We start from the raw sequence: 12,921 nt of genomic DNA on the forward strand, positions 1-12,921 counted from the left end.
TATAACACAAAGGGTGGGATATTTATATTTCGTCAAATATTACACCCACATAATATAAATGTGGGAATATTACGAATATTGTACTTTATATATTAGAACAGTTACAAGCAATTCTTTATTTTCTACAGTGTCAACATGTACTCATCTCAGACCATTTTTCTCACACTTATCCACTGTCACTCCTTCATTGTACATATGCTATTGTAGTCTGTCTGTATTGTGTTTTATTGTTAATGTGTTAATTCTAATACATTTACAGTTATCTTATCTATAAATGTGGGAATATTTCTAATATTGTACGTTAAATATTAAGTACAGTTACATGAATTTGTACATTTGCAGCTTTAAAAGCAATTCTTTATTTTCTACAGTGTCAGCATGTTCTCATCTCAGACCTTGTTATCCCGGGAAGTGTTATGGCAGTACATGTGTCTGCTCAGATGGATTTGGTGGAGGGAGCTGCTTAAATTGTAAATATGAATATATTCTTTAAAAAGAATTATTCTAATTATATATCCTAACATTAATATCGAATGTTTCGAAACAAAAAATCTTTACATTTTTTTTAAATACCGACATATTTTTCTATTTAAAAAGTTATCAGATGTAGACCTGCAGTATGTTACTAGTATACATTCGTCAGCCATGATCTATGTCACAACATTCTCCGTAGATTTTACTTTATTTAGTTTATGTCATACGCTGTTATACATCTGCAAATATAGTGTGTTTCCAGCATACTCATTATTGAATACTATTTATGATCGTACAGTATGAACTGGTGCTTTGTTTTATATTTTGTTGCGTAATCATTATTATTTTAATAGTGCAAAGCCGTGATTTCTTGCCAACTATAGAGAAGATCAATGCCACCTTCACCTATCACCAAGAAACGAAAAATATAGATCAATACAGTTACAAAAGTGATGCCACTCACATGACAACGGCTGACATAACATGGACAAACCAAGGGAAGTTCAATAAGCTGGAATTTCATTTGAAAGCCTCATTAGACGATAAATATGTATTTTCCCGTAACCCAAGTCTACCAAGCTACATCAGGACGGTAAAGTTTGGGATTGTTTCTGCCAATGCAACTGTTATACATACGAAACTGAGAAATGGAGGTGAGATATGATTATCTACATGTTAAGCATAAGTAAAACCAACGGTCACCTGTTGATATATTTTCGCTTAAGTCCTGGCATCCTTACAAATATCTAAAATATGCATTTTTTCGTACCATACAAGCATCAAATTATTTATTATTCTAATGTAACAGCAGCTTTTGATAGATTAAAATGTTGGTACAGTTTTGATTACGGATGAAGTATTTAGAATATGTCCAACTTTAACAAAATTTAATTCAATAATACCCCATAGAATGAAAAGGAGCCCTATTTTTTTCAGGTCAACAGGCCAAAGGTTAAGGTCACAACAGCAATAGATAGATAAAATAAGGCCAAGTGTTTTTTTTTAATTTTTGCTTCATGCTGATATTTTTTGGACCCTATGTCCAAAGAACTAAGTAATACACTTGATAACTTTTGTGCATTAGATTTACCTTCACCAGGAATGCTCAGACCTAAACATTTCAATGCCAGGGATGTATAAATATGTGGAAACGTTAGGACCTATATGACCAAAAATAACCGAAACAAATAGTCAAATTCATCTACGGTAAACTTTGTCTGAGTGAGTTGGAATCTTATTTTCTAAATGATTTATTAATATATCAAAGGGGAATTTTCACCTTCACCACACGAAACATACACATGTCTATTGAAAAGAAACATACCCCTATGGATTCTTTAGTTAGTAGGTTAATAGTCAAGGTCACAATGCCTATTATAAATTAAGGAAATTTCGGTAAAAGTTTTGTTTCTGGACAATATCTTTTTATCCAAAAATCAATTCTTTGATATAAGATGAGAATTACGGTGAAATACATTCTTTTGATTTTGTGATCACTAGGTCAAAGATCAATACAGACTGAAATTGGACCTAATATTAGGTTTCCAGATACCCTTTAGGGCATATGCCTATCCTACAGGTTTTGAGGTCACTTGAGCAAAAGGTCAAGGTCACAACAGATTATTTTACCGAAACTTTACGAAAAGTACGGTTTTCTTTTATTTGACATAAATTGTCAGATGACTTTACAGTATATATTCATCATCATTTTGAACTTCCTTTTCAAAATGAAAAGTAAAAATCGTTCATGTCCCTTGATCAACATGTTACAATTTGTTCGCATACGCTGGGGCAACTCTTTGCAACTTACCAGAGAGAGTGGTTTGTATTTCTCATTGGACCGTGTATCATACAAAAACTGCCACCCTTATAACTGCCCTAATTGCCAAATCAAATTCAATTTAACATTCAATTCAAACTGCGTTAAGAGACAGGTCAGATGATATTTTCCACACCTGAATCGTACCTTTAAGGAATTCTTTTTTAGAAACGTATGTTACATAAAATTAAATTTGAACGATTAGTTATGTTGAAATATATATACCCTGCATAACTGCATCATATATACGCAGTACAAAGTAGGTCTGGCAATACTTGAAACCCTGAATATGCTATACATTTTCGTCTAACATCATTTAACGAAACTTGAGCGGGACTTCTTCAAGTGACAAGCAAAAAAAAAAGACCTTTAATCTATATTTTCTATCATAATAATCTAATAGTCTAGAAATAACCTAATGTAATCTTTCGTAGCCACTTTACATTTTAATAACAAAATAAATTACCAAAAGTGGAAGAGGGGCTTATAGTTTTGCCCCTCACCTTTGCAAGTGTGTAATGCGGGTATGGTTCCCTTTTCCGGCTCCGACACCCCTGCATTTATATATACCCCTCCACACCAAGAAAAAAACATACATACGCTTAAACAAACAAAGCCAAACAAAGAAATATGTTTTGCCTCCTCCCTCCCCCAATTTTGAAAGCCGAGGGGGGGGGGATTGCCCCCTTCCCTGACTCATACCCCCCCCAAAAAAAAACAAAAACAAAATAAAACAAAAACCAAACCAAACAAAATAAACAACAAAAATATGAATAACATATTTAAGACATTTAAAAATTCAACGACGTATGCAAATGAAATAATGAAATAAGAAAGAGTAATCAGACAAACGTAAATACAACATGAATAAATATTGTAAAAATCAATATAATAAAGAACGAAATATATAAATATAAAAAAAAAGCTGTTCCTCTTTTTTATGTGGAATAACATGTAATGAAAAATAATTGATTTTGTCTCGATTTTAAATTTTTTGATCCACTTACTTTGGAATTAGTTTTTGCTGTTGTTTAATTTCATGCTCATTACACCTCCAAAATATATAAATATATGATTTACTTATATAATATCAAAGTTGTTTAATTTAAATTATTGTATGTTTGTAAATATTGTCATGTTTGTCTTGGTAACAATCCAATATTTGGGTTTTACAACAATAAAATTGATTTGATTTGATTTGATTTTACAATAATGTGATATTCGAGTAGACCAAGGTACTGATCACGTGACACAATATTTTTTTTTTCATTTTATATCCCTTTATCCAAAATGGGTGGTAGTTTTTGACGTTAAGATTGATTTTGTTCTTTCATAATTCGACTTCAGCAAATTCCTTGAAAAGGAAGAGAAAAGGGGAAATCCTCCGAATAGTACGATTTAGACGATTTAAAAGATTTCAGCTTAACTGCTAAGCAAGCCCACGAGAGTGTTCAAAAAATTATATATAAAATCTAACTGTATCCCAAAATGCTAAAATTAGATAAAGTGTATACAAAGTTACTGACTGCAAGAGTAACTGCAACAATCAAATGTTTCCATGTACAAACCTCTCGTGGGATAGCTTAGCAGTTAAGCTGAAATCTTTCGAATCGTCTGAATCGAACAATACGGAGGATTTCCCCTTTTCTCTTCATGTTCAAGGATTTTGTTTAAGTCGAATTGTGATATCGCAAAATCAGTCTCAACGTCAAATAAACTACCACCCATTTTGGATATAGGGAGCAGATGGAAAACGAAAAAAAAAAATTGTGTCACGTGATCAATACTTGGGTCGTCTCGAATATCACATTATTGTAATGAGCATGAAATTAAAAAAAAAAAAAAAAAAGATTTCCAAAATAAGTGAATCAAAAAATTTAAAACGAGACAAAATCCATTATTTTTCATTACATGTTATTCCCCACAAAAAAAGAGAAACAGCTTTTTCTTATATCTATATATTTTGGTTTTTTTTTTTCATTTTATTGATTTCATATTTTTACATGTTGTATCTACGTTTGTCTGATTATTCTTTCTTATTTCATTTTCATACTTCGTTGAAATTTTTAATGTGTCACATCTGTTATTCATATTTTTGTTGTTTATTTTGGTTTTTTTTTTTGGGGGGGTGGGTATGAGCCGGGGAAGGAGGTAATTGCCCCCTCCCCAAAATCACTTTCAAAATGTTGGAGGGAGGAGTCAAAACATATTTCGTTGTTTGATTTTGCTTGTTTATACATATGTATGCTTTTTTCTTGTTGTGGAGGGGTATATATAAGTTCAGGGGCATAGGAGCCGAGTAAAGGGGGCCATACCCGCATTACACACTTGCAAAAGTGAGGGGCCAAACCTTTAAGCCCCCTCCCACTTTGGGCAATTCATTCTGTTATCAAAATATAAAATGGCTACGAAAGAGGACATTAACTTATTTCTAGACTATTAAATAATAGGTCTCATGGTAAACGTAAAAACCGTAATCTACGTATTAAACATCGTATAAATTATACAATTGCTGATCTGTTATCTATAATAAAAAATAATGGTAGACATAAATTATTATGGAAACTTGGTCATATACCAATAAGTAAATTATATGATATTTTTCTGTAGTGTGATAAAATTTCTTTTTTAGCCCGTTGTATGAATACAACCGTATTATTACAGCCTTTTGTCATCACAGGCTGTTTCCTAGTATCGATAAACCTGAAAATCATAAACGGCATTTTCTTAAATTAAAATATATAAATAGAGGTACTGATTTTATTAACTTATCTAGTATATTCAATGACTCTACCATCCATAACCACCTATTATTTCGTATTCGTAGAAAAAAACCAGCAGAAGTTTGAATTTTAATTATACGTCAGTAACATCAGACGTCAATATAGAAAATAATGCTCCTTCCACTTGAGTGTGAAACATCTAGTTATAGATATGTTCCCTATGGTCATGTCATTATAGGAGAACTCAACATCGTTGAAGACCGTGAGGTCAAAACTTTTCTTAAGAAAGGACCTAAATATTGTCCTCCATCTATAACAGATTGGAAACAGACGCTCTGTCTGCCTACTGTAAAAATTGGTACAAACGTGAAAAATCTGATAAAAAATCTCTGGACAGTTTTTTGAATAAAATTATGAATACTGTTGATATTCGTATATCTGATTTTGAAAACAATTCTGAAATTAATAATAGGGTTCATGATATACCCATTCCTAGAATAAAAAATAAACTCCAAGTACTCGCAAAGCGGTTTGTGTTCGTACCGACAGACAAAGCAGCCAATAATGTAGTGGTGGTGTGACGCATATACTACACGGAAGTTCTCCAAAACGAAATTATCAATTCTTCTACATTCAGGTCCGTACGCTCCACAGAGAGTCAAATTGTAAACAAGCATATCACTGCCACTACCCAGCTTTAAGCCTCTTCTGAACATTTGAAAGTCCCGACTATGTACTGGTTACCTAAATTACACAAACAACCATTTAAATTTCTTTTCATCTCCGCATCTAGTAAGTGTTCTACTACTAATCCGTCAGTGCTTCTAACTACCTCCCTTACTACTATCAAAGAAGTTGTTATTAACTTTTGTAATAAAGCTTATGAAAATAATGGTATTAATTATTTTGGGAGTGTTAAAAATTCTTTAGAGGTTTTAGATAAAATTCGTGTTTTTGATGGTCCTTTTAATTCTGTTGACAGTTATGATTTTTCTACTCTCTACACTACACTTCCACACAATCTCATCAAGAAAAAGTTTTCATATTTAATTAAATGGTCTTTTGAAAAATCACGTTGCAAATTTATTTGTTGTAACTCGTTTAAAGCCTTTTTCTGTAACGAAAAAGGAAAGTATGCTAGATACACTTACTAGGAATGTGAACATGTGATTGAATCTTTAAATTTTCTCCTGGACAACATATATGTACGTTTCGGCGATAAAGTGCATCGACAGGTAGTAGGTATTCCTATGGGCACTAATTGCGCCCCTTTAATAGCAGATTTATTCCTGTATTGCTATGAATCTCAGTTTATGACCAAACTCAGTAAAGACACGTCATTGTTACATTTGGTTGACACATTCAACAATACCTACCGTTATCTTGATGATATTTTTTCGTTAAATAATCAAGAGTTCTCTAAATATACTACCGAAATTTACCCAAAGGAACTTACTTTAAATAAATCTAACATAAAGAGCAGTAGTTGTCCTTTTCTAGATTTAGGCGTTTCAATTTCTAAAGGGAAACTCCATACAAAAATTTACGACAAAAGAGACGATTTTTCATTCCCTATTGTTAATTTTCCTTTTTTAGACGGCGATGTTCCTTTGGTTCCGTCATACGGTGTTTATATATCCCAACTCGTTCGTTATGCCCGTGTGCGTAGTGATGTCATAGATTTTAACGAACGTAATCAATGCATCACTGGTAAATTATTAAGTCAGGGATTTCGTTACCATAAATTACTTAAAACTTTCACTAAATTCTTTCATAGATACAAAGATTTGATTAGTAAATTTGGCTGTACTTGTAGAAAACTGATCAAAAACGGTATTTCACATCCTAAATTTTGCGGTAATACTGTACTAAAAGCGCGGAAATCACTATGTGATCCGTGTAAACTCATCGAACATATAAACTAACTTATTAGTAAAGGGTATCTTATTAATGTTGTAATAAGATCTTTGAATATTGTTTACATTGGCAAAAATATCGATTTTCTCATCAACAAATTAAAACATAACTAAATTTGTATTCTTTTCGAATGTTTTTTTTTTATGTATAAATACACATCCACGTTCATTTTCTATATAGAGATTGCTTTATCTATATATAACATTATACATATTTATTATAAGGTTAAATCCAAACTATCCTACTGCCCGTCGATACTTTTATTTTGGCATTGCACAAGTCATGTCTTCTCTGACTGTCCATGGCGTCAAAACACTAAATCCTTGGGATGTGTTTTAGTTGATTTTAGTCTCTGATGCATGATTTTTTATTATTAATTGTTTTTGGCTTTTAACTAGATTTCGGTAACTGTGAGTGCTCTCAAATCGTACTTTCGTGTTAATTTGACCTGTTACACAATTGTTAATGCATTTTTGTAATCAATGTTTACTTATTTTGTGTTATATCTCGTCTCACTATTTTTAATATGTACCACCTTTGATAAGTATTTAATATGACGATAAATTTTCTCGTACTGTGAACAACAAATTTATTTATTTTGTAAACAATATCTCCGTACTCCTAACAACAAAATTATTATATTTAAATTTACCTGTGTACGTTATTCTATTTGACGCCATTTTGTCCAAGGTTATAGTTGTCTTTTTGACATTGTGTCATAGATCAAATTTATTCGTTCAATGTATGTTTACTTGTTTTTGTTAATATATCTTTTTGCTTGCGTTAAGCCATTTCAATTGATATTTTATAATGTTACACTACTATTTCAGGTTAAGGTGAAGGTTGGCGCCTGTTAAAACGTTTAAACCCGCTGCATTTTTTTGCACCTGTCCTAAGTCAGAAACCTGTTTCAGTGGTTGTCGTTTGTTGATGTGGTTCTTAAGTGTTTCTCGTTTCTCGTTTTTTATATAGATTAGACCGTTAGTTTTCCTGTTTGAATTGTTTTACACTAGTCATTTTGGGGCCCTTTATAGCTTGCTGTTCGGTGTGAGCCAAGGCTCCGTGTTGAAGGCCGTACTTTCACCTATAATTGTTTACTTTTTACACATTGTGACTTGGATGGAGAGTTGTCTCATTGGCACTCATACCACATCTTCTTATTTCTATTAGACTATTGTGATTCAAAATATAAATTAAAGGTCTTTTTTTTTCCTTGTCACTTTTAGAAGTCCGTCCTCCCAACTTTTAAAACTTCACTGGTGTGTATCAAAGAAATAAGCAACAATTTTACTCGCACACAGCTTATAGAATTGAGAAGCGTTAGTGTTAACACAAAATCCCTACTTTATTAAAGACTAAATATCTCTTAACATAGTGGTTCATAAACCGGTATGCAATTATTTTTGTGTTCAATCTTTTTTAATTATGCAATAGTCTTAAATGCAAAATGTATTACTTTCTAATTAGAAACGCCGTACAAGTCAGATACAAACAAAAGTAACAAAAGAAACGGACTTGTAACAACTAGCCGTATAGTTTTTCTGCATTTGTAGTCAGGTCAAGGTAACGGCAAGGGTTGTTACCAGCCTGTTTTTTTTTGTTACCTTTGTTTTGTATCTAATACTTGTACTCAAGGTCTAATGAAATAATTAAGCCCTAGTCAGTGTATCCCGTAATTATTTTACTTTGTATATTTTTGTTTTCACTTTCACATGTCTATATTTATGTTTCAACAACTTTTAATACAAATTTATGTAGTATTTAATTATGTGATATTATTTGACAAAGGTATATTTTTGTATTTTATGCAGGTCACATTGAGGCAAAACGTAGAAACCTTGAATGCCCGAATCTTTCTAGTACAACACCGAAAACCGATTTATCATGCGATTTGAAAACCACTTATATAATACAGTTTGACTCCGGTGACAGGTAAAAGAACAATAAATAAATATAAATGTGTGTGTTACAAACAAATCGGCATTCAGTAAAATCCAGAATCCTCCCAGTACGAATTGGAATTCCAATTTCTAGTATAGGTCTTGTGTGTCTGAGTGTAATAGTAATAAACGACAAACGTTCATAACATAAGTCTCACTTTGTTCTCAGCACAGTTTTTGTCAGTATCACATTGTTTGGTCGTTGATTTCCTGAAAAGACTATTTTCATTTTCCTGAATATTGACTCCGGATTATATAAGTTTTCGACAGTTTACCTATTATATGGTTTATATTTTTTGCCCATTATTCTCTATTCTGTATCCCCCATCCACACTCTTATATAATCACATAGCGCATTCAGTTATCGTCAGCATCTCTTTAGGTTGATGGTACTAACTTAAGAAATGATGTTTAAATACTTTAAGCCTGGAACTAGATATTTTTCAAGACTTTTTCATAAGTTTAATAATATACCAGTATTTTCATTTTATGTATGACTGGTCACATATCATAACTTAAAAGATAGTACATGTATTCTGTATAGTGGCTCGATATTATAGTATCAGGCCACATGTACTACATGTATTACCTATTTCTTAAATTATTATTTGTGACGAATATCATACTGAAAATGAAAATACTGGTATAACCTTTAAAGGGGCATTAGCTACGATTAAGACAAACATTTTAAATCCGATTCTTTTTGTTTCAATTATTAATAAAAGCAGAATTTTTAAATAATATTTCGATATAAGCAGTTAGTTTGGCTCAAATTTGTCAAAATAGACTCAAATAGACTCAAAAACATTTTATCGACTTGCAAGTCAATAATTTAACATTATTGAATCAGTATTCATGTGACCGTCAATTTAACCTCTTAGTTAGATATAGGTTATGTATGTGCTATGCGTGTTCAGCTATTGAAAGGAAAAGAATGTCAACAATGAAAGAGAAACAAGGGTGAACAATTTGGTTGACTTGATTCGATTCATAAAAATCCTTCTTATACAGGTAAAACGACGATTAACATATTTTTTAAATAAAGAGACGGCGAGCGTAACTGCAACCATCAAATGTTTCCATGTACAAACCTTTCGTGGGTTTGCTTAGCAGTTAAGCTGAAATCTTGAGAATCGTCTAAATCGAACTATACGGAGGATTTCCCCTCTTCTCTTCATGTTCAAGGATTTTGTTTAAGTCAAATTGTGATATCGCAAAATCAGTCTCAACGTCAAATAAACTACCACCCATTTTGGATATAGGGAAGGAAAATGAAAAAAATACTGTGTCACGTGATCAATACTTGAGTCTACTCGAATATCACATTACTGTAATGATCATGAAATTAAACGAAAAAAAATTTGATTTCCAAAATAAGTGAATCAAAAAATTTGAAACGAGACAAAATCAGTTATTTTTCATTACATGTTGTTCCCCATAAAAAAAAAGATAAATCTTTTTTTTATATTTATATATTTTGTTCTCTATTTTATTGATTTCATATCTATACATATTGTATTTACGTTTGTCTGATTATTCTTTCTTATTTCATTTTCATACTTCGTTGAATTTTTTAATGTCTTAAATCTATTATTCATATTTTTGTTTATTTTTTTTATTGGGGAGATGTGGGGTGGGGGGGGGGGGTATGAGCCGGGGAAGGGGCAATTGCCCCCCCCCCCCCCTCCACTTTCAAAATGGGGAGAGAGGAGGCAAAACATATTTTTTTGTTTGGTTTTGTTTATTTGTACGTATGTATGCTTTTTTGTTAGTGTGGGGGGTATTAATAAATGCAGGGCGTAGGAGCCGAGAAAGGGGGCCATACCCGCATTACACACTACCCGCGTTACACACTTGCAAAAGTGAGGTGAAATTATAAGCCCCCCTCTCAACTTTTGGCAATTTATTTGCTATTGAAATATAAAATGGGTACGAAAGAGATTAAATCATTTCTAGACTATTATGATAGGAAATATAGATTAAAGGTTTTTTTTTTGCTTGTCACTTTAAGACTTTGACCTGACTAATCGTGCAGAAAAACTATACGGCAACGGTAGTTACCAGCCTGTTTTTGTTACCTTTGTTCTGTATCAAGTACTTATATTAGCATTGTCAGTCTTCGGAGGTCATCTGAATAGTTAATTAGATGGCGTCTAGACTAAAATACACACGAAATGCCTATACGTATTATCGAGTCCATTCATGGTTAATTGTTTATTTTAGACTTTTTGTAATTTGGATATAAGATTTAGTATGCTATAAATCAAATATGAGAATTTGAGTCAAACCGATAAACATGAATTTGACAGCTAATGCTCCTGGTTTACATATTTTGTATGTAATGATAATGTAAAATGTACAAATTTTTAAACCACTTCATACGTGAAAAGACTATTGATGAAAAACCTGTATATCATTATTTTTATATTTAGGTACAAGATACATTTTTCTGTAAGTACTGGTGGATACAGACAACTTTTAAGAAATGGTTATTACTATGCTCAACAAACCTATAATGCCATTAAGACCGAAAATTCAATGGAACTACGTTTTGATTACGACGACCCAATTCACTGTTCTGAAGATTCTAGCTGTACTTCGGGAGAAGTTCCATTCATTTTACGTCACGATGTTACAAAGGTAAACAGTTGTACTATATTTGTCCATGTAAATTTATACATTCTGGGAGAAGTTCAATTTCTTTTAAGTCAGGATATTACAAATGTACACGACTCAAAATTCCGAAACGTTTTGTCAAATACAGCTAATGTTGTCTATTCCCCGAATAGTAAGTCCGTAGTTTTTCAAACAATTCAAAGTTTTGTTAACAGTTAATTAATAAATGTGACCTTATCAATGATAATTCATGTTAACACAGAAGTGCTGACTACTGGACATCGTGTTACTGCATGGGTGGTTTGTGTCATGATTTTTAACGTGTTAGCTCACAAGATTACAGTCAGCAGGAAGACATATCACCCTACCTGGACACTATTTATTCTGACTCCGAGCCAACTAGTCTTTGCTCTTACCCCTTAATGCCACGTAATTAGCGGAGAATCAGCAAATCCCAATTTTAAAGTCTTTGGTTTGACCCAGCCGGGGTCAGAACCCACGATATCCGGAACTCGAGGCGAACACGGTATGACGAGACAACCGAGGCGGTGTTTGTTTGTCTCATGAGTTTTGCGCTGAGTGAAAAAATGACCAACCAAGCGAAACTGTGCACCAAATTGTGCATTGTGTTTTTAAAGATGAATATCTAATATTCGCAAATTAACTACAACAGACAAATGTGATTGTAAATGTCTTATTCACACTTGGAAAATAATACTATACACATAATCACTATTATTCTGTATGTTTGTGTGCATTTAAGTAGTGGTCTTCATAAGAATTAAATACTTCTTTTTGTAATTTGGTCGTTAAAGCAATGACCGAAGCACATTTTGTATGAAGCACCACTTTCCCTTGTTAGGGAAGGGTTGGGCGCTCACAAACATGTTTAACCCCGCCACATTTTGTATGTGCCTGTCCACAGTCAGGAGCGTTTAGTTCAGTGTTGTCGTTGGTTCATGTCGGTCATATTTGTTTTTCGTAACTTGTTTTGTTATAGATTTCGCCGTTAGTTTTCTTAAATGAATTGTTTCATATTATCATGTCGGGGCCTTTTATAGCCGACTATACGGTATAGGTTTTTCTCATTGTTGAAGATCGTACGGTTGCCTATGTTTGCTTACATCCACTTCATTTGAACTTAGGTGGATAGTTGTCTCATTTGCAATCAAACCACATCTCCTTATTTCTATACTTATTCATTTTTTTTTACATTGACTTGTGATATTTGGCATAAAGTGCATAACAATAAGATATCATATTAGTCTAATGTCATTGTGACCTTTACCTTTGATCTCTAGGTCAAAATAATTGGAGTTTTGCTCTTGACCTTTGACTTTCAAGGTAAAATAATTGAGTTTTATATGTCCAGCTCAAAAACAATATATATTTTTACAGGCTATGTCAATTCCCTTTTCACTGCACCGAAGGA

The 12,921-nt window shown here is 32.5% G+C and overlaps 1 protein-coding gene across 1 annotated transcript in view; it reads left to right on the forward strand.

Annotated features, from left to right (window-relative positions):
* Positions 1–380: 380 nt before the first annotated feature.
* Positions 381–12,921, forward strand: part of LOC127719782 (uncharacterized) — a 124,424-nt gene continuing 111,883 nt past the window's right edge. The window contains exons 1-4 of the mRNA XM_052226041.1: positions 381–470; positions 828–1,127; positions 8,745–8,865; positions 11,306–11,513. Of these exons, the coding sequence (XP_052082001.1) occupies positions 938–1,127; positions 8,745–8,865; positions 11,306–11,513 (519 nt within the window). The 5' untranslated portion in view covers positions 381–470; positions 828–937. The remainder of the gene's footprint in view (positions 471–827; positions 1,128–8,744; positions 8,866–11,305; positions 11,514–12,921) is intronic.

The sequence above is a fragment of the Mytilus californianus genome, unplaced genomic scaffold (genome assembly GCF_021869535.1).
Source record: "Mytilus californianus isolate M0D057914Y unplaced genomic scaffold, xbMytCali1.0.p SCAF_11, whole genome shotgun sequence".
Taxonomy (NCBI): domain Eukaryota; kingdom Metazoa; phylum Mollusca; class Bivalvia; order Mytilida; family Mytilidae; genus Mytilus; species Mytilus californianus.